Below are 22,977 nucleotides of genomic sequence, written 5' to 3'. Positions count from 1 at the left end.
GGCCATGCCTCACTGACGTGAATAGTCTGGGCCCTGATGACCTGCTCTGAGTCCACTCGCACCCAGTGACACTTGCAAAAAAAACTCCCAAAACCATCTTGGGTTTGGCTTCCATAGCTCTTGACCAATGTGGCCCAAGCCAGACGCCTCCTTGGGACGCTTGGATTATTCGTAAATGCAGCCTGCCCCGACCTTCCCTGAATAGCATCTGAAGTCCCGTGGAGGTCATGGATCCTGAACAAAGTGTCAAGGGCACCAAGAAGGCTGAGGGAAGTCCCCGGAAGCGGCTGACCAAAGGAGAGGCCATTCAGACCAGTGTCTCATCCAGCGCCCCGTACCCAGGCAGCAGCACGGCTGCCACCCAAGAGGGCCCCTTCCAAGAGCTCCTAGCCCCACAGCCCTTCCCAGGCCCCTCATCGGTTCTTAGGGAAGGCTCTCAGGAGAAAACAGGCCAGCCGCAGACGCCCCCCAAGAGGTCCTCCATCGAAGCCTCGGTCCACATCTCGCAGATTCCGCAGCACCCTCTGACACCAGCATTCATGTCGCCCGGCAAACCCGAGCATCTCCTGGAGGGGTCCACGTGGCAGCTGGTTGACCCCATGAGACCCGGACCCTCAGGCTCTTTCGTGAGCCCTGGGCTCCATCCTCAGAGCCAGCTCCTCCCTTCCCATGCTTCCATCATTCCTCCCGAGGACCTGCCTGGCATCCCCAAAGTCTTCGTGCCCCGTCCCTCACAGGTCTCCTTGAAGCCCACAGAAGAGGCACACAAGAAGGAGAGGAAACCACAGAAGCCGGGCAAGTACATATGCCAATACTGCAGCCGGCCCTGTGCCAAGCCCAGCGTGCTCCAGAAACACATCCGCTCGCACACGGGTGAGAGGCCCTACCCCTGTGGCCCCTGCGGCTTCTCCTTCAAGACCAAGAGTAACCTCTACAAGCACAGGAAGTCCCACGCCCACCGCATCAAAGCCGGCCTGGCCTCGGGAATGGGCGGAGAGATGTACCCCCCAGGGCTGGAGATGGAGAGGATCCCTGGGGAAGAGTTTGAGGAACCCACTGAGGGGGAAAGCACAGATTCGGAAGAGGAAACGGGCAGCACGTCCACTCACCCCGCAGAGCTGTCCCCGAGGCCCAAGCACCCCCTCCTGTCCAGCGGTTTGTACAGCTCTGGGAGCCAGGGTTCCAGCCACGAACGCTGTTCCTTGTCCCAGTCCAGCTCAGCCCCATCGCTCGAGGACCCTGCTCCCTTCGCAGAAGCCTCATCCGAACACCCCCTGAGCCATAAGCCCGAAGACACCCACACGATAAAGCAGAAGCTGGCCCTCCGCTTGAGCGAGAGGAAGAAGGTGATCGACGAGCAGGCGTTCCTGAGCCCGGGCAGCAAAGGGAGCACCGAATCTGGGTATTTCTCACGCTCCGAGAGCGCCGAGCAGCAGGTCAGCCCCCCAAACACCAACGCCAGGTCCTACGCCGAGATCATCTTCGGCAAGTGCGGACGGATCGGGCAGCGGACCGCCATGCTGACGGCCACCTCCACCCAGCCCCTCCTGCCCCTGCCCACCGAAGACAAGCCCAGCCTGGTGCCTCTGTCTGTGCCCCGGACGCAGGTGATCGAGCACATCACCAAACTCATCACCATCAACGAGGCCGTGGTGGACACCAGCGAGATAGACAGCGTGAAGCCGAGGAGGAGCTCCCTGTCACGGCGGAGCAGCATGGAGTCGCCCAAGTCCAGCCTCTACCGGGAGCCCCTGTCCTCCCACGGCGAGAAAACGAAGCCCGAACAATCACTGCTGAGCCTCCAGCACCCGCCCAGCACCACCCCCCCTGTGCCTCTGCTGAGAAGCCACTCAATGCCTTCTGCCACCTGCACCCTCAGTACCCCCCCACACACCTTCCGAGGCAGCTACTCCTTCGACGACCACGTCGCCGACTCGGAAGCCCTGAGCCGCAGCAGTCAACTGTTTACCTCCCACCCCCGGATGCTCAAGCGTCAGCCGGCCATCGAACTACCTTTGGGCGGGGAGTACAGTTCCGAGGAGGCGGGGCCGAGCAGCAAAGAGGCAGCCTCCAAACCCGCAGATGAACCGGAACCCAGGGAAAGCGACCTCACCAAAAAGACCAAGAAGGGTTTGAAAACGAAAGGGGTGATCTATGAATGTAACATATGTGGTGCTCGGTACAAGAAAAGGGACAACTACGAAGCGCATAAAAAGTACTACTGCTCGGAGCTTCAGATGGCAAAGCCCGTCACCGCAGGTGCTCACGCGTCTCCGGAAGCCGAAAAGAGCCAGGCGGAGCACGAGCCCTGGTCCCAGATGATGCATTACAAACTGGGGACCACCTTGGAGCTCACTCCACTGAGGAAGAGGAGGAAAGAGAAGAGCCTCGGGGACGAGGAGGAGCCGCCCGCCTTTGAGTCCACAGAGAGTCAGTTCAGCAGCCCCGGGCCATCTGAGGCTGCTCGGAACCTTCCCTTGGAATCCACCAAGTCACCAGCAGAGCCGAGTAAGGCAGTGCCCTCCCTGGAGGGATCCGCCGGCTTCCAGCCAAGGACACCCAAGCCAGGGTCCAGTTCAGAATCAGGGAAGGAGAGGAGAACCACGTCCAAAGAAATTTCTGTCATCCAGCACACCAGCTCCTTCGAGAAATCCGACTCTCTGGAGCAGCCCAGCGGCTTGGAAGGGGAAGACAGGTCTGCGGCCCCGTTCTCATCACCCCCGCCCACCCCGCATGGACGCTCGGCTCACTCCCTGCAGCCCAGGTTGGTCCGTCAGCCCAACATTCAGGTTCCCGAGATCCTGGTGACTGAGGAGCCCAGCCGTCCAGACACAGAGCCGGAGCCGCCCCCTAAGGAGCCCGAGAAGACGGAGGAGTTCCAGTGGCCCCAGCGCAGCCAGACACTTGCCCAGCTCCCAGCAGAGAAGCTGCCACCCAAGAAGAAGAGACTGCGCCTGGCGGAAATGGCCCAGTCATCCGGGGAGTCCAGCTTCGAGTCCTCCATGCCTCTGTCTCGCAGCCCGAGCCAGGAGAGCAGTGTCTCTCTGAGCGGGTCCAGCCGCTCCGCCTCCTTCGAGAGGGACGACCACGGAAAAGCCGAGGCTGCCGGGCCCTCGTCCGACACACGCTCCAAACCCTTGGGCACCCACATGCTAACTGTCCCCAGCCACCACCCGCACACCCGCGAGATGCGGAGGTCAGCCTCAGAGCAGAGCCCCAATGTTTCCCACTCCACCCATATGACCGAGACACGCAGCAAATCCTTCGACTACGGCAGCTTGTCCTTGACAGGCCCTTCTGCACCAGCCCCAGCAGTTCCAGTGGCCCCAGCGGCCTCAGCAGCCCCAGCAGAGAGAAGAAAATGCTTTTTGGTGAGACAGGCCTCTCTGAGCAGGCCTCCCGAAACCGAACCAGAGGCCACCCACAAGGGAAGACAGGAGAGTGAGGAACCAAAGCCCTCATCCAGTAAATCTTTGGCCAAAAGCCCATTGCCCCCGATTTCCTCTGCAGCCACCTCACACAGCGGGCACCCGGGAGGCAAGAGCCAGGTGCAGGACAGACCCGCGCTCGGGGCCACTCCACCCTACACAGAAGCACTGCAGGTGTTCCCCCACCCCATTGCTCAGCTCCCCTTGCAGGAGAAGCCGTACCTGCCCCCGCCCGTCTCCCTTTTCTCCTTCCAGCACCTCCTACAGCATGAGCCAGGGCAGTCTTCAGAGTTCTTCTCCACCCAGGCCATGTCCAGCCTGCTCTCCACACCGTACTCCATGCCCCCGCTTCCTCCCTCCTTATTTCAAGCCCCCCCGCTTCCTCTGCAACCGACTGTTCTGCACCCAGGCCAACTCCACCTCCCCCAGCTCATGCCTCACCCAGCCAACATCCCCTTCCGGCAGCCCCCTTCGTTTCTCCCCATGCCTTACCCTGCCTCCTCAGCACTTTCTTCTGGGTTTTTCCTGCCTCTGCAATCCCAGTTCGCCCTTCAGCTCCCTGGTGATGTGGAAAGCCATGTACCCCAGATCAAAACCAGCCTGGCCACACTGGCAACAGGAACCCCTGGCCTCTCCCCAAGCACAGAGTACAGCAGTGACATCCAGCTGCCCCCCGTGGCTCTCCCATCCAGCTGCTCAGCACCCACGTCAGCCCCTCCGCTGGCCCTGCCTGCCTGTCCAGACACCATGGTGTCTCTGGTTGTGCCTGTCCGCATCCAGACCAACATGCCGTCCTATGGGAGTGCCATGTACACCACTCTTTCCCAGATCCTGGTCACCCAGTCCCAGGGCAGCTCAGCAACTGTGGCTCTTCCCAAGTTTGAGGAGCCCTCATGCAAGGGGACGATTGTGTGTGGGGCAGATGTGTACGAGGTTGGGCCCAGACCGGCTGGGGTAAGTGAAGAGCAAAGCAGAGGTTTCCCGACTCCATACCTGAGAGTGCCTGTGACATTACCTGAAAGAAAAGGCACTTCCCTGTCATCAGAGAGTGTCTTGAGCCTGGAGGGGAGTTCATCAACAGTGGGGGGAAGCAAACGTGTCCTTTCACCAGCTGGCAGCCTTGAACTTACCATGGAAACCCAGCAGCAAAAAAGAGTAAAGGAAGAGGAGGCTTCCAAGGCAGATGAAAAACTCGAGCTGGTGAAACCGTGCAGTGTGGTGCTTAGCAGCACTGAGGATAGCAGGAGACTAGAGAAGTCCCACTTGGGCAGCCTGGACCAGGGCAGGAGGGAAGTAGAAACACTGTCCAGCCTGTCCTCAGATCCATCCGACCCAAAGGAAATTCCTCCCCTTCCTCAGCCCTCATTGCCCCGTGTGACAACCCCGGGCTCAGAGGCTTTGAAGGAATATGCCCAGCCGTCTGGTAAACCTCACCGAAGAGGGTTGCTCCCACTGAGTGTGAAGAAAGAAGATTCCAAGGAACAACCTGACCTCCCTCCACTGGCACCTCTTAGCTCACAGCCTCTGTCAGAAACGTCCCCCAGGCCAGCCAAGTTGCAAGAAGGTACGGACTCAAAGAAGGTACTGCAGTTCCCCAGCCTCCACACGACCACTAATGTCAGTTGGTGCTATTTAAACTACATTAAGCCAAATCACATCCAGCATGCAGATAGGAGGTCCTCTGTTTACGCTGGTTGGTGCATAAGTTTGTACAACCCCAACCTTCCGGGGGTTTCCACTAAAGCTGCTTTGTCCCTCCTGAGGTCTAAGCAGAAGGTGAGCAAAGAGACATACACCATGGCCACAGCTCCGCATCCTGAGACAGGAAGGCTTGTGCCATCCAGCTCCCGCAAGCCCCGCATGACAGAGGTGAGTTCAGCCTTGTTTTTCTTCTCCCCACTGATTTTAAAAGTCTTTGCTGAGCTTTTAAAGCCACATTCTCCTCAAGTTCCATTTGCAAAATGAGAGCCAACTGAGTGGGCAGATTTCCTCTCTATCAGCTGTGACTGACCACCTTATTTATTGGGTTTCTTTGTCAGTGTCCCTCATATCACTGGACTAGACACATTTCAATAAAGTGAGCTTTAAAGTGAACCACTTTCCCATTAGCTTCTATTGAAAAATCAAAGACACAATCTCAGCCAAAAGACAGTTGGAAAACTGCCACTCCAACATACGTTTCTCCCTTATCTGATTAGTCTTTTCCTATTCTCCACATCTACTATTTCTGTTCTCTGGTGCCACTTGAAATCTTCCCATTGTCAGAGAGTCTAGAATTTGACGCAAACGACTCCTGAAATAGTCCTTCTTTCTTTTCTGTGAGTAGGAGAGCAAATAGAGCTTGGCTGCAGTATCCCTCTTTACCAGTAGGTGGCAATGTCACAGCTTGACTCATCTATGCTGGTGGTAGCGCACAGCCCCGACTAAGGGCTCATGTTTACTCCTCCATTGCCTCTGACTTGAGGCTGCATCAGGAGGCATAAAATGAACTGATCCCTGCAAGTTCAGGAAGATTGACATTTGATAATTCCAAGTTTGCTTCAGACCAGTGACACCTCCATATCCTGACAAGGCCAGTGTAAGGATTTAGGCCATGATATGCTATGCTGACTTGATATTTGTGGAATAACAATTGGTCTTATTGGTTGAGTAGCCTCACTGTGCCAGGCATTGCTCTGTGCCCTTGAATCAAGTTGATGCTCATCTCCACCCGTGAGGTAGCAGTATCATCTTCATTCTGTAGATGAGGGAACTGAGTGAGGGTCAGAGGGTGAGAGAGGTCCAGGTCACATGGCAAATATTTGGCAAACCTAGAATTTGAACCCAAACCTGTCTGACTCCAGAGAGTCTATTTTTCTTCTTTCAATTATTTGAGGAAAGAAAGCCTTTAAAGTGACTGCAAGTTTAGAGATGTTCGTTAGTGTGTCTTCAGACCGGATTCTTTGACCAAATAAGTCCCCTAAATTCCTATTGTAGATAAATGAACAAAACTATGTTCGATAACTTCTCCTATATTTGTATCCTGCTCTTTTATTGAGTGACTTTTGTGCATTGAATTTGTCCTTAGCTCTACTGGATATTCTTCACCAAACTGTTTTCCAAATTTATTCTCTAAATAACCTTGTCAGTCTACAGACATCCTTAAGTGATGTTTCCACTTTCGCCATAAACATCATGACTGATTTTCTCTCCAGTGTCTCTTACTGGCTATGACTACTCCCAAGATGCTGTTGTAATTATATTCACACTTACAAATTATAGTGCACTTACTATGTACCAGGTACTGTGCTCAGTGTTACTTTTATCCTCACAACCACCTTGACAGGGTTCTATATCACTATATGATTGATAAAGAGACCAAAGCATGAAGAAGTCAGGTAACTTGCACAAGGCCCCACACACAGTAAATATCCTGGATTCAAAACTAGATCTCACTCCAAAGTTCTTTTGGATGCTCAGGACTGCTCCTCTGTTTTAATGATTGAACACTGAAAGGTGGTTTAAGAAAAACAAAGAGTTAATTTGGCTTAACTGGGTTTGACAATCATTTGTTTAAAATGGTGCTTTCCTAAAATGAGCTGAACCGTGCACACTTTTTCCTGGAATATTCCATTTGATTCACTGGCATGTTTCCTACCTGAAGCTCACCAGTCTGGTCTGTTAATGTAACTGCATGGCCCACTGATTGATGCCTTTCTATAATTACACCTCTCTCTGGTCTCTGCTTGCATATCTCCAGTGACTGGGCTCTCACCACCTCTTAGTACAACCCAACCCATCTTGGGACAGTGCTTTAAGAAAGTTCCCTATTATACTGAGCTGACATTTATCATCCCATATCTTCCATTCCGTGTTTGTAGCTCTGAAAAGGCCCTTTGGGCTATATCAGCATTTCAAAGCTCTTTCTAGCCATCTTTGTGCAGGTCTAGGCCACCCAATCAGGTTTGAGTTTGGTCACATACATTTTTTTTTCAATTTTAAGCTCTGGAGAAACCCAAGCTTATACAAGAGTTCACTTTGCAGCCACATTTCATCCCCCAGGTTTCTCCTTCCTTTTTTCTCTTTGGGGATCATTTTGACAACCACGTGCACTATTGCAAAGAGATTAAGAGCAAGGGCTTCAGTACCAAGTTGCCCGAATTTGAATCCCACTATCTCACTTACTAATTGACCTTAGGCCAATTACTTAACCTCTCTGTGCCTTGGTTTCCTCATCTATAAGATAGAGACAATAATAATACTTGGCTCATAGGACTGTAGAGATAATTAAATGAGTTAAAATATGCAAAGTGTGTTTAGAACAGTGGTTGGCACATTGGCACTTGATCATCATTATCTGCAGTTATTCACATTATTATCATTAAAAGCTAAAGTGGATCCCTGGTTCCCTGGTCAATTCCAACAGTGTTTCCTGGTAGAGTGGCTCCTGCCACCAAAACTAGCCTCCTCTAGCTTGGCCCTGACATCACAGCTGGTCGTGAGACAGAAGTCATTTATCAGCCTGGGGGAGGCCTCTTGGTCCTTCCATGGATGGCCCAGATGGCAGGCTGAGATGGAAGTGAAAACAGCATGTTCTGGAAATCCCTGGGTATTGCATAAAATCACCTGCCTTCTGCCAAAGCAGCAGTCCATAGCCTCACTTGGTTTCCACTCCCCATCTCCAGTTCTGAAGAGATTTTTTTGCCGGGGGGGGGGGGGGGGGGGCACCGAGGCATAGCAGCTGGTCGTGAGACAGAAGTCATTTATCAGCCTGGGGGAGGCCTCTTGGTCCTTCCATGGATGGCCCAGATGGCAGGCTGAGATGGAAGTGAAAACAGCATGTTCTGGAAATCCCTGGGTATTGCATAAAATCACCTGCCTTCTGCCAAAGCAGCAGTCCATAGCCTCACTTGGTTTCCACTCCCCATCTCCAGTTCTGAAGAGATTTTTTTGCCGGGGGGGGGGGGCGGGGGCGGGTCACTGAGTCATAGAAGTTGACCCTGGAATGAATCTCCAAGATAGTCTAATCCCCTCAGATTCTGAGGCCCAGAGAGGTGAAGTAATTCACGCAAGGGTGGCTCAGCATGCAGTGGCCTGTGTGGTGCTAGAACTCAGATTCCCTGATTCCCAACCAGCTACCTTTCTGCTCAGCCCCAGCCCTTCCTTGTAGGGACAGGTGTGCTGACTCTGGCACAGGGACTTCTGTCCTTAGGTTGTCCCAGCACCGGGAGACAGGGTTGCTCCTCCTCCCGGCTATCAACAGTGCAGTTCCTCGTGACCTTAATGACAGTGGCATGAAGTAGGATCAGAATCTCACTGCTGGCCCCAGCCCCCAGCCCAACATTGCTGCTCCCTATTAAAGGGTGCACCCACCCCTGCCACCATCAGAGGATCTAGGGGACATGTTATCCAGCAAGCTCTCACCACCGAGGCCCATATCTCTTGAAGAGAACAGGTTCCCTGAGATGAACGCCTGCCAGGCCCATGCCCATCAGTGGGCGGCACAGCTTCTCAGTGTCCGGCTCAGGGGCGGGGGACTGGGGTGGGGGGCGGTGCTATTGGTCAGGGCCTTCAGGAGACCTGCGTTCTGCTCCCAGCAATGCCCTTAACTTGCTGTGTGACCTTGACTTTCTCATCTATAAAAGAGAATTGGGCTAGTTAATCTCCAAAGGTGGAGCCTTCATTTATGTATTCAGCATTCCTCAAATGCCTTCTCTGAGGCTGGTGTGACCGAGGAGACCAAGATGAGGACCTGTCCCCAGAAGCCCCGAGACTAGTGTGAAAAAGAGAGCAAACACAGCTCTCATGGGAAGGCCTGGTCTTCCCCTGAAAAAGACCTGGTCAGAGTCCCAGTTCTGACTTCACCTCTCTGAGGATCCGTTTCCCTCCTTCTGTCAAGTGGGGCCAATAGCACCTCTTCACTGGGTAGAGGGAGGATGAAGTGTAGGTGTGCGATGCCATCAAAGGCATCATTCCATGACCACCCGTTAACCAGCCATGATTTTGTCGTTCCTGCGGTGGGCCAGGTTCGCCTCCCTTCGCTGGTTTCCCCGGAAGGCCAGAAAGAGATAGCTAGAGTGGAGAAGGAAGAGGAGAAGCGAGGGAAGCCAGAGGAGGACGCTCCTGCCTCCAAGAGAGGGGAGCCGGCGAGGATCAAAATCTTCGAAGGAGGGTAAGAATCACCTTTGGTTTGCAATGTCTGCTTCCCGTGCAGTAAGAGCTCGCGCCCGCCCAAGGGCTGGGGGTGGTGTCATCTGCGTTCAGAGGTGGTGAGCATCCATCTCAACGGGCAGGGCTGTGCCCACAGGAGCCCTGGGCTTCCAGCCTTCCAGGAGGTGCCATCTTTGTGGGACTTGCTGACCACCTCTGTTAAGGAATGCGGGCTCCTTGGTTGGGGGTGGGGTATGCCAGGTATGTGCTGGGGACTGGAGCCGCCTGGGTCTTCCCCTAGCCCCTCTTTCCTCACATGCTGGCTGGGTTCCTAGACCCCGCATTGGGATTGATAGTGATTCTCCCAGGTCCTGTCCGGACTGCTGTTAACCTTGGTGTATGTTCCCCAAAAGTCACCTCTGTCCTGCCTAAGCAGCCACCATGGCAGGCCTGGTGTCCCACAGGGGGACTCGGGCTCTGCTGACAAGGCTGTTTACAGGGCTGATAGCGCACTGCACATACCAGCTGTGTACACCGGTCTCTGTTCTGACTGGCCGGAGTCCAGGACTCATTCGTTGGTAAATATTTAGAATAATACCCCTGGTTTTTCACCGTTGGTGCTTTGTCTTTGTAAACCTAATGATAGAAACATCTCAGAACTCTCAACTGTGGGGCTCCCCGGGCTCCAGCAGGCTGCCTGGTTTCAGACCTGCTTTGTGGAAGTGTTGTGCAAGCTGTGTTCTTTGTGACCACGTGTGTGCTTCTTGGGACGTGGGTGTCTGTACGCGGGTCCCGTGGTGTCTGTCTCAGGGTCCTGTGTCTGTGTCCCCAGTGTGATCAATGCAGCCCTTGTCCTACCCAGTCCTGAGGGATAACAGCACGGAGGAAAACCTACCTCCCGAGGAGGATGGTCCCCATGAGCCCCAGCCAACACAGAATGTTATGGGACCTACGATCCTCCAGCACCTGCAGGTGCCTAACTCACAAGGTCAAAGTGGGAGGCGCTGGATTCCTCTGTAGCGCTGGGAGAGCAGACACTACCCAGCTCCCCAAGGCCACCAGTGGGCATCCTCCGGTGGCACTGACCAGCAGGGGCTCTCAGGAGAGGGAGTGTTTGGAAACTGAACTTGGGGGTTTGGGTTGTCATAGTGACAGGGAAGGGGTCAAGGAGGGCAGACATCCTGCAGTGGCAGGGACACGTCCCCCGGGGGGAGAAATATCCTTTTCAGATTTCCAGTAACTGCTCCACTGAGAAACACTAGACCAGAGCTTTTTCGAAATATCTGCCCTCTTTCCATCTGGGGACTGACGGGTATCCTCTTCTGCGACTTGGTTAGAGCGCCCCCGTGTGTCTCTGTGTTCTCACATCACTGGGGTCCTCCAAAGGCCACATAAGACTTCATCCTGGGATTGGTGCATCGGTCCCAGCCTTCTCCCAGCAGTTTCAAGGACCATCTGTGGGGCCCCAGGGGGTGGCTGAGTGTTAGCGGCCATGAAGGAGGGGGTTTGCTTCTGCCCTGAGAGGCAACTGAGCCCCGAAAGGGCAGTTGGCAGGAGCCTCTCCCCACCGCAGTTAGTTCACAGCTTCAGTCACCGGAGTCTCTGCCACACGGTCTACCTTCAGCTGAAGGGTGAAGGCCACACCTGAGTCCCCTTCTCCTCTTCCTACAGCCTAGCAGGGGTCCTCACTGTAACCTACCGCCACCGTCCCACCCAGGTCATCATTTAATCCTACCTGCTCTGTTCAGAATCTCCCTCTCTTTCCAGGTCCGGCATCCCTGCCCCCGAGCAGCTCTCCCACTTACCTGTTCCACTCAGACAATCCCCTCACCTCTCCAGCTCTGCTTCCCATCTGTAAAAGGGGATAATTACATACTTTGTGGATTGTCAGGGGATCCTGTTGCCGCCCTGTGTAAAGGCTGCAGTTCGTGGTGCTGACAAATGGGCATCGGAGCATTTTTTTCACTATTGTGTCCATCGCTTTTATCCCCTCCAGGATAATCTCACTCTGTCTGTCAGCTGTGAAGAACATCATCCTCACACTCTCTACTTGTCACATCTAATTTGAGCACTTTGGTGGGCGGGTTATGGAATGCCGCCGGTCAGGTCATCTTCTCCTGCAGCCCCGCTGTCCCATCTGGGCCCCCGCTGTACCTCCCACCCTCCCTTCTGGTGACCCCTCAACATTTACAGCTCTCTTGGAGCTGGTGTCATCCCCAGGAGCGTTTGCAAATGTGGGCATGAGAGTTTGGGTTGTCACAGAACTGGGGGCACCTCTGGCATTTCATGGACAGGGCTGGGTATGTGACCATCCTATCACCAACCACAGAACCACCTGTCCCACCCAAAATGCCAAGGGTGCCCCACCCAGAAACACTGAATAGACCCTTCAGGCACACCCACCTGAGGTCACTAGGGCTTTGCCTTAGGCCCATTTCTTCCTTCCTTCCTTCCTTCCTTCCTTCCTTCCTTCCTTCCTTCCTTCCTCCCTCCCTCCTTCCCTCCCTCCCTCCCTCCCTCCCTTTTTTTCTTTCTTTCTTTTGTGTTTTTTTTTTTTAACACAGCAAGTATTTGTACTTCACTCCAATACCTGTTGGACAAGGGTCTGCAATGGGGTTCTTTTCCTGGGAGTCACTCAGAGATCCAGGCCAGCCAAGGCCGAGAGGGTAAGATGAGGCAGTGGTGCCTTGTGCACTGACTCTTCAGGCTTCCACCCAGAAGCTTCTGCTCCCATCTCATCTGCCAGAGCAAACCGCAGGCCTCACCCAGCTCCCTGAGAGTGGGGAAGCACAGCCCGGCCATGCACAGGGGAGGACCAGGGCTCTTTGGCAGATGGCACTGACTACTCCAGAGGATTTACCATGCATCTGCAACTTGTTGTTTCTACCCAGTGATGTTCTGAGATGTAGTCAGGTTGATCCATATAGATCTAATTCATGGCCATGAGTCAAGAGACCAGACAGCAAGAGTAGATGCTGGATGAGTCCAACAGGCAGGAGTCTTCTCATCACTAGTCTCCTTACTATTCTTCTTGATGTCCAACCCAGCAGTTGATCAATCACTCAATCCATCCAGGAGGAGCTATTTATTCAGTGCCTTATGGGTGCTCTGTGCCAGAAGATGCCCAGAGCCAGGGGGGTAAACTGTGGTTCTCCTCTCAAGGAGCTTGGTTCAGGTGCAGCACAAGGCTCAGTGCTGAGGTGTGAACCCCCAATATCGAGATGCTCACAGCAGGCAAGGACTCCCGAGGCTGGAGTAGCCAGAGATGGCTTCCTGGAGGGGGAGGGCTAGGCCTGGAGGGTGCATGAGACTGGGACAGGCAGAGAGGAAAGGTGGGTCGGTCGGCAGTCTGGGTATAATGGTGACTCACGCACCTGGTCAGTCGGACTGGTTTCTTCTGGCCTTGAGTGGTCTCCCTGGTCGCCGTCATCCACCTCCTTGGCTTCAAACCTCACTGTGCCAAGGACACTAAATCTGAGTCTACAGCTAGGACCTCACTCCTGAACTATAGACCATTGCTTCTGATGCCTCACAGGCACCTCTGCCTGGGAGACTAGGGCACCTCGAACTCAGCATGAGTTGGACCAAGCCCTCCAATTGCCACCAGCGACATCTCTTCCACATCCAGAGCCCAGATGATGTGCCCAGCCCTTCACACTCCAAACCTTAGTGTCATCTTGGACACCTTCTTCTCCCCCAACCCTCCCCCTTCCAATTAGTCCCCAAAGTCTGGTGTCCACACCAAGTGGTCCATGACTCAAAGGTGGTCTCTGTGCACTCCCTGTACCACGGCTTTTACCCCCTCTCTCCAGGCCCCCATGTTGGTGCTCTTGGGTGTCCTTGATCATGGTTCTGCCTGTGTCACACCTCTGCTCCAGAGCCTTCTGTGGCCACCTTACCTGCCGGATCCAATTGAAACTCAGGCTGGTCTTCCCGGCCCCGCAGTCTCACCAACCCCTGTTGTGCTTCACCTTCTGTGCCTGCTGGGCTCTGCCCATTGCCAAATCCTAGCCACCTCCAAAGGGCAGTACTCAGCCCTCTCCTCTAACTAACCTCTCAGATCCCTCCATACTCCCTAGTTCTCTGTGTTACTTCTGGAATAACAGTGGTACTGAAATCCATTCCTATCTCCCCTGCAAGTCCCCTCTTGGCTTGGGTCCTAGGGCCATGCTTTGTCCACGCTATGCATCCGTTCCTATTTACCGTGTTGATTTCCGGCACACAGCCCCCGCCCGGCATTCCCCATCCCTTCCACACCCGAACACAGTCTGCATCTTCCAGGCAGCCTCCGGGAGTGCCCATCAAGAGCTTTCTCACCCAGCATCCCTGCATTTGCCTCGGTTGTTTTAGAAGGGCTCCTTTGTTACGCGCATGTTGACTTTACACCTACAAAGTTATATGGTTCATTGAGGGTAATGCCTGTGTTGTCCTAACTCAAGTTCACTTGTTGCAAGGAAAGCTGAGAGCTCAGCCCAAAGGGCTGGTGTGGAAGAAGAGGCTAGAATTGATAGGAACTACCTGGATGCCAAAAGTGGTCATCCAGGCCCAGCTGGGGGGGTGGGGGGGGAGGGGTCAGTGCTTAGGCCTGAAGGGAATGATGAGATCAGAGGGTAAAACCATGGAGGTCAGGCCCAGCTGGGGTGGGGAGTCCTCAGAAAGGTGGCCGTTGTCAAGGGGCAAGGGGTGGGCTGGGTTTAGAGGGGTAGCCCAGCCTCAGCTTGGAACTGGAATACAGGGCAGGGGACAGAAGCCCAGCTGTGGGCTGGGCCAGTGAGTGTGGATATGGTGACTCACAGGCATGGGGCTGTCCGGGGCTGCCTCCCAAGCCCTTCAGGCCTTCAGCAGAAGGCATCCATGCCAGACCCTGCCACCGCCAATGGCAGGACTCAGCCATTGAGGGAGGACCATCTGTGCTCCTGTCCAAGGGTAATGACTCCCATCTCTTCCCAGCTCCCCAGTACCGCCCAATACAACCCTCCAGCCACTGCCTCTCTCCTAGCCCATTCAGTTCAGTACATCCAAACTTAAAGTTTCCCACCTTAAAAACATTCCTTTGACTAAAGGGCTTATTCGCCAGATTTTTCTGTTTTCCTCAAAAGGAAAACTCTGGAAAGCGATGACTATACTTGCTCATGTCTCACCTTTCCTCCCATCCTCTCTCAGACTCATGCCATGGGGCGCTGGACTCATCACACCTCAAAAGCTGCACTTATCAAGGTCAACAGTGACCTCCAACGCTGAAGAATTCCATGGTCAGTTCTCATTTCTCTTCTTTCCTGACCTGCTGGCAGCATTTGACACAGGTGACCCCTCCACCCTCCTCGAAACATTTTGTCCCCTGGTTTCCAGGCGGCCATCTTTCTTGACCCTCCTCTTCTTTGCCAGCAGCACTTTCTCGTCATCTTTGGTGATTTCCCACCATCTCCTGATCTCTAAACATTAGGGCCCCCAGGGCTCAGCCCCTGGGCTTCCCCTTTTCTCTGTGTAAACTCACTCCCAAGGTGGCTCTGTGTACCACCTATAGGCTGATGACTCCCAGACTCACATTTCCCGCCGGACTTCTCCCCAGAGCTCCGTGTCAGGTCTCAGCCATCTGTGCGATGGTCACCTGGGCGTCCAATGAACTCTTCCTTAGAACACAGCACAGCACATGCTGAAGAACCACTGTGACTCCTGGGGCTCTTGGTATATTTGTTAAAGAAATTATTTTGAAAGTTTGCTTAATTTGGTACAGTTCCACTTGAAGGAGTTATATTTTTAACAGGTGTGCTTTTCTATCTCATGTATTTTCATTTCTAATAGCTGAATTTATTTTTATTGAGGTCTAAGAGTTTATGCAGTATATCCACATGTCGTTTATTGTGTACCTATATTTTTAAAAGCAAGCACGCACGCGCACGCATATGTGTGTGTGTATTTATGAAATAGTAGCTTGGAGAGAATAGTTTTAATTTTAAAAAATTTAAAGTTTGTTTGCTAATAATTTTTCACAAGCCCATTTCTTCTTGGACTTTGAAACCTAAAAGTGCAGCATATTTTCTATCCTAAGTTTCTAAATTTCTACTCTGTGTAGCCCCATCTTACTGTGAACTCCAGATTAAGGATGTTGTTGAATTATGCCTTTGGGAATATTTGTTACCTCTGTATATTTATTGGGGAACAAATTGATTAAACTATGAATTAGATACATAATAATAAGTTGGAGGTTTTTGGATAGGTGTAAAGAATAAACTCCGCAGGTAAACCACTCTAAAAATCCAAACTGGAACGAGAAAAGCTTGCTACCGAAGTGTTCATAACGTAAAGGTTGTGAAATGTAAACATAGGCAGGGAAACTGTGTGCATTTGCTCATTCTCTGAATGTCTTTTTGAAAGGTTTTTGAGTGGCCAAAGAAAAAAAGATATACTTTGAAAGAAGGAAGCAAAATCACTTGTTCAAACTCTGCACAGGCAACTTCATTTTTCCTGTCTTCAGGCCCCAAACGGCTCTGTCTCACCTCCATTAACAAATCCTGTCAACTCGCCCTGTGAAACCATATCCAGAATCTGCCCATTTTTCCCACCTCCTGGGTCAAACCACTGCCAGGATTCATCTGGTTTGTCACAGTGTCCTGGTGTAATCTCCTGCTTCCACCCTTACCCACTACAGTGTATTCTTAACCTGGCAACCAGAATGATCCTGTTTAACATCAGCAGACCCTGTCACTCCCACTCTGCACCCTCCACAGCCCACAAGTGGCCTGTGTGTGCTGGCCCTAGGTCCTCCCTGACCTCTGCCTACCCCTCTACCCCTTGCTTCCTGTGCTCCAGCCGAGGATCTCTTTGTCAGACATGCTTCTGCCTCAGGGCCTTTGCACTTGCTGTGCCCACTGCCTTGAACACTTTTTTTAAAAAATAAATTTATTTATTTAATTTATTTATTTTTGGCTGGGTTGGGTCTTCGTTGCTGCACACGGGCTTTCTCTAGTTGGGGCTAGCGGGGGCTACTCTTCGCCGCAGTGTGCGGGCTTCTCATTGTGGTGGCTTCTCTTGTTGTGGAGCACAGGCTCTAGGCACGTGGGCTTCAGTAGTTGTGGCACATGGGCTCAGTAGTTGTGGCTCGTGGGCTCTAGAGTGCAGGCTCAGTAGCTGTGGCGTACGGGCTTAGTTGCTCCGTGGCATGTGGGATCTTCCTGGACCAGGGCTCGAACCTGTGTCCCCTGCATTGGCAGGCGGATTCTTAACCACTGCGCCACCAGGGAAGCCTCTGCCTTGAACACTTTTTCCAGGGTCCCGCAGCTCCCTCACTTCCTTCAGTCACACTTTGGTGAAGACTTCCCAGGCCACCCTCCCACATGTACCCTCCTCTATCATTTCTTATCCCCCTTCCCTTCCCTGCTTTATTTTTCCCCAGAAAGTTGCTAGTTTGTTTCTGTTTCCTCCACCAGAATGTACACCCTGTGAGAGGACGGGAATTGTGCTTTATTCATTGCTGTATCCCCAGTGCTGAAAATGGTGCCTAGTAGTGCTAGAGAATGTTTATTAAATGAAGGAATCTCCCTTTAACTGAGACCTCAGGTGAGGGACCGGATCCCTGAACTCAGCAGCTCTCAGAATCCGTGACACGGTGGACGCTCTGGGTCTCAGGAAGGAGCAAGGACACAGAATCAGGGCCGAACCAGGCTGGACAGGACCAACCCACCAACCTGGAGTCATGCTTGGTCTGGGAAGGTGAAGTCAGGTGGCCTCGGCTATGGGGCAAGCACCTGGGGCTGGGAGCCAAGGTCGTTTGCTTGCTGACCTGCCTTGCAAGTGTTACAGGTAAAAATGAAACATGATTCCAAAAAGGACCAGCTCATGGGCCGCCAGCTCCTAGGCCAATGCCTGCTCTGAGCAGATCCCTTGTGTCTTGGGGGCCAGAGAGAAGTGGTCTTGGGCACCCAACACTGGATAGAGGCTGCTGTCCTTCCTGGGCGAGTCCAGGCTGCCAGGGCCCTGTCTTCTTCCTGATCCAGTGCCTTGGTTTTTCTTTAATTCTCAGACTTCTCCCTGGAAGTGTAGACATGCAGCTCTGAGTGTGGCCCCGGTGAGCCGGGAGTGAATTGTCCAACCTCCATCACATGCGCCCACACTGGTTTTTTTCTCTTTCTGTTTCCCCCAAATCCTGTTGTTTCATCTCTCCTAGGGAATGTGACCTGAGCTTTGAGAAGGGGGTGGGGGTAGGGGAGGGTGGGATATTGCAGAGTCCAGGTGCGACATCCAGTGGCTCAGACCAGGGAGACCACACTGGAGATGGGGGTGGAGCTAGAGGACTTCTGGTGAATTGAATATGAAGGGTGAGGACGAGAAGCTTGGAATGAAGAATGGCTGCCATGTTTCTGGCTCGAGGAACAGCTGGATGGATGGTGCTGCCATTTACCGAGATGGGCAGGGATGGGGAAGAGAGTAAGAAAGGGGCTCGGGGAAGGGGAGATCAAAGCTTGGTGGGCATGCTCACTTTGAGATACCAGTCAGACATCCAAGTGTTCAGGGAGGTGTGTGGCAATTGGATATGTGAGCCTGGCCTTCAGAGGACAGGAAATACACATCTGGGACATGCGTTTGTCAATGCGTAGATGCTGTTTAGGAGGATGGAACTGGGTGGGGTCACTTAGGGAGAGGGGAGGAGAAAAAAGAATAGGGCATCCAGGACTGAGCCGGAATATGCCAGCAGTCAGAGGGCGGGTAGAGGTGAAGGGGCAAGAGTCTGAGAAGGAGAAGCCAGAGGAGTGGCGGAGACCTGGCAGAGTGAGAAGTCATGGAAGCCAAGGGAAGAGGGAGTTCAAGGTCATCTGTGCTGAGGGCCGCTTAGAGGCCCAGGACAGGGAGGCCAGGCAAGTGTCCACGGGATGTGGCCACATGTGGGTCACTGATGGGACCTTGATGGGAGCTGTTCTGGGAGTCCTGAAGGCAGCACATGTAAGTAAACCTGTCCCAAGAGGCTGGCTATGGAGGGAAGGAGGAAAAAACGAGGGGCTGAGGGGTGGGACCTGGGTGAGTGTGTGTGAGGCTGAGAAGGTGGGTGTTTACACAGAGAGATCTCAGTGTGCTTGTGCTGCTGGGGGTGTGGAGGTGGTAGGCGCAGATGACAGTGCCAGGAGAGAAGGGGCCCAGCGCAGGGCGGAGTTCTAGAAGAGGTGCCAGGGGTGAGGCTGAGCTGATGAGAGGGGGGTGCTTCTCCTAGAGTAACAGGAGGAAAGACAGATGCGGGTGCGCTGCAGGCAGACTGATGATTTGGGGGGGTGGGGAGTGGGGAGGGTTCTCTCAGCCCCCATCCAGACCTCTTCTTACTGTTCCTGGACAGCTACATTCCCAGCAATAGATTTGTGAATGGCTGTTTTGAAAACAAAAGCAGGAAATGTCTGTTCCTAGGAAGCCACTTAGATTCTTGGAAAAGTTATTCCTTTGTAAAGATGATCCTCCAAATAAATATCTCAGATGTTATATTGTCTAGTTAGGTTGACTCTCTGTACTGGCCTAGCATCTTTCTCCTGAGAACTCAAAAGACTTCCCAGGGAACACTGGCTCCAGGCATTAGAGAAAGCTGATTATGTCACTATGAAACCCAAGTCACCGACAGTGAAAAAAAAAAAAAAAGAAAAAGAAAAGACATATTGATCACGGGGCAGACTGAGTGTCTGAGTATGCTGGGGCCAGAGTCCCCAGAGCCCCGAGGACGGTCAGGGAAGACCTAAATGCATCCTATTAAAATTTAAAGGAGAATCCATTTCTCAAGCAGACACTGCCTCTGGTTGCTGTAGGGAGTCTAAGGCAGCAAGGGGCTCAGCCTGAGGGTTTGGGGGTGCGGGAAGTGGAGTCCCCATGCCAGCAGGTGGTGGCCCCTGGCGGCTACAGCGAGGACCAGGCATCTCCTGGGCCTGGACAGCATCTGCCTGAGTCCCAGCCTCCTTCCTGTCCTTGGGAATCAGCCTGGGCGCCCAGGAGGAAGCTGGCTTCTCCCCTTCTCTTCTGTAGACGAAGCAGCCTCTTAGCCAACAGGGGCACGTACTCTCTCTCTCTCTTTCAGTTTTTATTTTTATCAAAATTGCACAGAGTTGAAAAAGCCAAATACTTCTACAAATTTCGTTATGGAAAACAGCAGCACCCTTCTTTCCCCCACATTTTCTGCCCGGCCCCCCACCCCCAGAAGCAATAACTTTCATCTCTTTTAGCTGACTCTCTTGGTTGACCTCCATATCTCTAAATAATGTGCCTGGGTTGCTACTACCAGGCGCTTCAGCTTAGGTATTAGCTAGTGACTCAAGAGCCTTTCCTGGTCCACATATGCCCCCTCATCCCCCATCCTCTCATTAGACTGTACCATTTATGCTTCACAGCTATGTCACATAATGAGCTGTAGTTACTTTGGCTTTCCTATACGGCTTTTATTTTCTCTAGGAATAAAAATTGTGTATGTATGTGTTAATTTCATTAGTTTTCTATATATGTATTGCTAATTCAACCCCCCAATTCTCACCTCACCAGCTCTCCCCTGCAGATGTTCAGATGCAGCGGGTCCTCTGTAAACTCATCTTGCTGACACAGTCCCTCCCTGAGGGGTCCAGCTGGCTCCTGGCCAAACGGGCTGCTCCCTTTGCCTGGGGCACAGCTGCCATCCCAGGGCTGCCTTCACTCTCGCCCTGGAGATTCTCTTACCTATGTTGGATCTCCTCATCGACTTACGTCTTCCTTTTCCCCGGTTTACTTCCTCATCGTCACAGAGACCATCCTTCAGCATGGTCTTCTTGAGAAACGGCCCATGAGAGGTGAGCTTTTTGATGCGTCACATGACTGAGAATACTGGAATATTCAATTCCTCAGTTGATTGAAGTGTCAAATTCCAGGTTGAAAGAGTTTTGAGAGCATTGCTCCCTTGTCCTCAAGCTTCCACGTTGCTCTCAAGAGTTCCAGATCCATTCTGATTTCTGCTCCGTCCTCTGCTACTGTCTAAGCCTCTTCTCTTCCTCCTTAGAGCAGTGACATTTCACAGGCGTGAATCTCGGTGTGGGGTTGTTTTCATCACTCAGCGACTCTTTTAATCTGGCAAGTCAGTGACTTCTGCTTTAGAAAATCTTCTTGAACGGTTTCCTTGATGATTTCCTCTTCTCCATTTTTCTCTCTCCTCTCTTTGGAACTCCTGTTATTCAAGTGTTGGACCTCCTGGCTTTTTTTTTTTTTTTTTTTTTTGGCTGTGTTGGGTCTTCGTTGCTGTGCACGGGCTTTCTCTAGTTGAGGTGAGCGGGGGCTACTCTTCATTGCAGTGGGACTTCCTGGCTTGTTCCTCTAATTTTCACACCTCTCTGTCAGAATCCCCATCTCTTCGTATTTTTGCTCTACTTTCTGGGTACTTCTCTCCATTTTGTCTTCCAGCCACTCATGTTTTCATTTTTCAAGAGTGCTTTCTTTTCTCTGAACATTCCTTGTAATAATATCCTATTCGTATTTGGTTGATTTCAGTATCTTCTCTCTCAGAGGCTATTAACTTTAGTTGGTTTTGTTTTGTTTTTAGTGTTCTTTTCCACTTGGTTTCTGTTTCCCTCAGGTTCCCTTCATCCTTGTGTTTGTTTAGTCTCTTCTCTCAGGTGTCTGATAACCTCTGCTGTCTTCCCATGTTAAGAGTGGGAGGCTCAGAGACGGCTGGGCGCCTGGGTATAAGAGTGAGGCTTCCCCATGACCGCCCATCTGGGCTGTTCCACTGGGGAGGCTGCAGTGTCAGAGTCTTAGGTCGTTCTTCTTGGGTGAAGACTCCAGTCTCACGCCTAAAGATGGCAGGGTTCATTTCCCATAGCCTGGGAGCCACAGAAAGGAAAAAGGTGGGAGGGGAAAGGGAGAGGAGTCTCAGCCTCCAGTGATGCATTCACCCCATCCCTTCATTTCTTTGTGATTCCCCTGCCCTGCCCTTACCTGGCCTGATGTCCCCCTCAAATGCCTTCCATCTCCCCCTTTGCAGAGAATAAACCTCCAGGCTTTCTCAGGGGTGGTCTCCTGGCTGCTGGAGTTGAGGAAGGGATGGGGTCTGACTGCTTCTAACAAGACTTTCCACTAGTCATCCTTATCTTGGTTCCCCCCATCCCCACCTGCAGTCCTTGAGGGGCCCTGTGGTGTAAATCGGGTTGGTTCTCATATTCCCTGCTGTCAACTTAGATTCCATTGTCTTGAGTCTGCAAAGTCTTTTTCACCCATCCATCTCTTTCCAGCTTCCACAATTCTATTTTCAGTCTCCTCTCCTGCTCTTTTCTTCTTTGTGGGTTTATTATGCCAAAAGAGAGAGAGAGAGAACAACTGGAAGGTACATGAGTACCAGAATAGTAAAAAAGAGGAGGAGGGAAAAGAAAAAAAAAAGAAAGAAAGAAAGAAAAAAAAGAAAGAAAGAAAGGAAAGAAAAGAAAGAAGGAAAGGGAAGGGAAGGGAAACGAAAGGGAAATAAAGAATGTTTCCCCACCATCTTCAATAACAGACTCCTAGTAGGGTTGTTTTGAAATACGTTTTAGGCACAGAACTCATTCTTCCAAAGAAGTCTTCAGGGAAGGTCACCCTCTCAACCTCCCCCACAGGTTCCTGGGGCCCCTGTGGCACCTTCCTGAACTTGTAGGACTCAGAGGAGCACAGGGGAAAGGGCCAGTGTTGTAGGAAGTCTGGAAAGTCCTTGGGCATTGGCCTGAGACAGAATCAGATTCTAGGCCCGCCTCCAGCAATTGCTGGCCAGTCCCTAAAGTAGGACAGTGGTATCTACTTTACAGGCTCCTTGTTAGAATTGAATGGTGAGATACTATGGGCTGTTTTCCCGGGCCTGGTGTAGAGGAAGCGCTCAGCAAAGAGACCACTTCCTTCCTTGCTTCCTTTCTTCACTGTCTTTACTTCCTTCCAGCTTCCTTTCCTCCCCGTCCTTCCCTCCGCCAGCATGATTGTGATCTTCCCCAGGCTCAGGTGGTCTTTCTTCCCAGTCAGTAGAAAGCCACTGAAGGTGTAAGCCAGGCTATGTCTCTGATGGCTGTGTGTGGACAGCACATCAGGAGGGCAAGAGTTGGAGTTTGATCTATGGACAATAAAAATGAAATCAAAAAAGAAAAATGAGGGCCTCACTGGTGGCGCGGTGGTTGAGAGTCCGCCTGCCGATGCAGGGGACACGGGTTCGTGCCCCGGTCCGGGAAGACCCCACATGCCGCGGAGCGGCTGGGCCCGTGAGCCATGGCCGCTGAGCCTGTGCGTCCGGAGCCTGTGCTCTGCAACAGGAGAGGCCACAACAGTGAGAGGCCCGCGTACCGCGAAAAAAAAAAAAAAAAAAAAGAAAGAAAAATGACACATGGGTTGGGCAGATGGAGAGTCTGACACGAGGGTCCACCTGAATTTTATTAGCTGCAAATCACAGGAAACTTTACCTTTTCCATCTTTGGGTGTTGTT

General features: G+C 52.4%; 1 protein-coding gene across 5 annotated transcripts in view; it reads left to right on the top strand.

Annotated features, from left to right (window-relative positions):
* Positions 1-9: 9 nt before the first annotated feature.
* HIVEP3 (HIVEP zinc finger 3) overlaps positions 10-22,977 on the top strand; it is a 60,982-nt gene continuing 38,014 nt past the window's right edge. For all 5 annotated transcript variants that reach the window (XR_008616656.1, XR_008616655.1, XR_008616654.1 and 2 more), the window contains exons 1-2: positions 10-5,297; positions 9,434-9,579. Coding sequence is in view for 2 of the 5 variants with exons in the window: in XM_024125653.3 (XP_023981421.1) it covers positions 228-5,297; positions 9,434-9,579 (5,216 nt within the window). In the remaining 3 variants the exon portion in view is untranslated. The remainder of the gene's footprint in view (positions 5,298-9,433; positions 9,580-22,977) is intronic.

This window comes from Physeter macrocephalus, unplaced genomic scaffold, assembly GCF_002837175.3.
Source record: "Physeter macrocephalus isolate SW-GA unplaced genomic scaffold, ASM283717v5 random_327, whole genome shotgun sequence".
Lineage (NCBI taxonomy): Eukaryota > Metazoa > Chordata > Mammalia > Artiodactyla > Physeteridae > Physeter > Physeter macrocephalus.
This window is presented reverse-complemented; position numbering and strand designations above follow the sequence as displayed.